The 2854-nt window shown below is 38.2% G+C and overlaps 1 protein-coding gene across 1 annotated transcript in view; it reads left to right on the top strand.

Moving 5' to 3' along the window:
• The window catches only part of E2F5 (E2F transcription factor 5, p130-binding), a gene marked incomplete at its 5' end in the record, with an annotated part of 9510 nt that extends 8022 nt beyond the window's left edge, over positions 1–1488 (top strand). The window contains one exon of the mRNA XM_010181070.1: positions 757–1488. Coding sequence (XP_010179372.1) covers positions 757–866 — 110 coding nt within the window. The remainder of the gene's footprint in view (positions 1–756) is intronic.
• Positions 1489–2854: the final 1366 nt, after the last annotated feature.

Here is a 2854-nt window from a genome sequence, read left to right as displayed (position 1 = left end):
CAATTGTTCCTCTGTCCCTGTAAGCAGCCTGTGCCAGTATCTGCCCTTCAGGCAGACAACCTCAAGGCTTATCTAGAAAGAACCATGTAATTATAAGATCCGAGGGGTGAAATGGGATTATGTGAATGTGTTAATACGTGGCTAAAATGGAAGCAGTCTCCACTTTCAGAGTAGGTGCAGCATGCCCAGCTCACCTGCACTAGGTGAGTGTTCTGGAAGTGCAGCTTGAGGGCTTAAGGCTTCTCTTCTTGCATTTCGTCCCCAAAAACAGCTTCAAGTCCATGCTTGAAATGCAGTGCACAGAGAAACTGCTAGCCTCCCTTTTTCATCTCTAAAACAGGGATAATGGTAGCTTTCTTACTTACAATGATAAATACTTGAAGGCTGATATATGCAATACTGTAACAACATGAAGAAATGTAAATACAAATGATGGCTTTCTGATGAAAGTTGCAAAAGCTGCCAAGGAGCTCCTTTGCTGCAGGAGAAATTTAGTCCCTATTCCACAGCTATCACTCCATTACAGCAAATTCACTTAAAATACTAAGCCAAAAATGTAGAGACATCACTTACTGACTTAGTTTGAATGCAATAGAGGTATTCACAGTATGTATCCTAGCATGCTCATCAGATTATCAAAACTGTTTTAATAATTAAGACTAACCTTGGTACTAGTGATGACAAACATACTGAATTATGAGATACGGCTGTTGTTCCAAGTGTTTTAATTTAAACTAAACTATTCCTGCTTTACAGTTTTTCCTCTCTTACGACTCTCTCCTACTCCTGGAGATGACTACAACTTTAACCTGGATGATAATGAAGGAGTCTGTGATCTCTTTGATGTGCAGATACTAAATTATTAGATATTGTGTCAACCAGACTACTTATCTACCTCTAACTATAACATTCTAGACTTCTTCATAACCTAAGTATTTGAATAATGAATGTATAACTTCTTAGTTCACTGACTCTGGGAGTATATTTCCTTTTGCTTCCTTTAACTACTTCACAAAAATTCAACAACCAGAAAAAAGGGCTTCTATGAAAAATTCTGGCACGTTTTTTCACCTGTGTGTCCTCTGTGTAATCAAACTGTTTGAAGTTTTCTTACTAAAGAAAAGTGAAAATGCTTTATAGCCTTTTGATCATTTTTTAAAAATGTCTAAGCTTCTTGCTCATAATTGACAGCATATTCTTTGAAATTTTACTGCCAAGAAGCTGTCTATTTTTTTTTTAACCTTTCAATCAATTTTGAAGCTTTTACTGCCAAGCTGAAAAGTGAAGGATATCAACTTGAGTTATGCTAAACTGTTTCAGTGAACCAATTTTGTGAAGTGCCTTCTGTTTTAGCACTTTAAGTTTCTCACACTGACTTCTGACATTCCACTTTCCTAGATGATAGGAAAGGTCTGTTTGTAGTTTGTATTAAAGTGTGCCAATACTTGTATATTAACAAGATTTTTTTAATAAAATTGTACAAACAAAGCCATCAGTGTTTGTGATATTCATTATTTGCAATCCCTCCATTGTCCATTATGCATTACAGCTGAGATAATAGGCTTGTGGCAGCATCCACATTTGCTGGTTCCTCTTCCAGATTTGTGGAAACCTGAAAAAAAAGTTTCATTTTAAAATAGAAAGCAACTTCTTTTTACTCAGCTTGGGGAAGAAAAAAAAACCACTAATAAATACCCATTGTCTAGAAGATTAGTTTGTCTTTATATATTTAACCTAGGCTAATTTTGCAGTCACAATTCAATATTTTTGGGGATTACAGGATTCACTGAACCTGACAAATAAGTAGCCAATATTTTATGCTGTAGGAGAAAGACAAAGCATCATGCCAGTAATGTAATATACATGGCCAAACAGAAAGAGGCTCAGCTTTTAGTTCAGAAGTAGTCTCGACAACATTTTAGCAGCTTTGGAGACAATACCATTACAGCCCAAGTGATCAAATTCAACATTGTCATGTACAGCCTTGCTAGCACAGAAGCAGTGGTGGAGTCTGAATTCCTGGCTCTGTGCAATGGCAAACTAGCAGTGACAGGGCTGCTGGCATCAACTGCCTTGAAATGCTTCCCCTGACAGCACTGCACTCTCACCTACATTTCATTTTTCCCTTGGCCTCTCCTTAAGGTATTTGACAGTCATTTTGTTACTCCCAGCCATGCAGAAATTTGATCACCCCAGGCACAGGAAATAACGCTCAGCTCATGTCCACTTCTCCCAACTCCCTGTACTTTCCCCAGCAGCCAGGATGGATTCATCTGTACTTTGTCCCAGCCCACTGCTTGCTCTCTCCCCCACAAACTACGCTCACTACATCACCATCAGCATAAAGAGTTTATATGGAGGAGCTTCTCTGCAATTAAATTCTGTGAGTTATTTCTGACTCAAGACTGCATGTAGCCCTGTTTAACAGAGTAGACAAAAGAAGACAAGTGAAACACTTGTCTTGAATCGTAAATGCTACTGGCAAAAGCTCTAGTACAGAAACTGCTGGTTTAGGTATTGGTACTTCTGATGGGAGAAAATGAAGGCTTAGGGACTAGGAACAGAAGGAGGCAGAGCTGCTTGGTTCAAAGCATTATCAGGTGCTTCAGGTTGAGAACAGCAAGGTTCATCCTTAAGTTATTCATGTTCAGGCATAAGTCTCTAATCGAGGGGCTGGAGCTGTAATTAACTTTAAAAAAATAAATTAAAAAACAACTAGAACATAGTTTTAAAATGTTTTGGAAGCATGCTTCTGCTTGGCTGCCTACCCTCTTCTCTCCTGACTTTAGTAGTTATATACCACTTGAATGTGCTAACCAGATTTCAGCATTACTACACAAGTGAAATTAATAAA

The sequence above is a fragment of the Mesitornis unicolor genome, unplaced genomic scaffold (genome assembly GCF_000695765.1).
Source record: "Mesitornis unicolor isolate BGI_N332 unplaced genomic scaffold, ASM69576v1 scaffold30853, whole genome shotgun sequence".
Taxonomy (NCBI): domain Eukaryota; kingdom Metazoa; phylum Chordata; class Aves; order Mesitornithiformes; family Mesitornithidae; genus Mesitornis; species Mesitornis unicolor.
The sequence above is the reverse complement of the archived record's forward strand: the minus strand, read 5'-3'. Positions and strand labels throughout refer to the sequence as shown.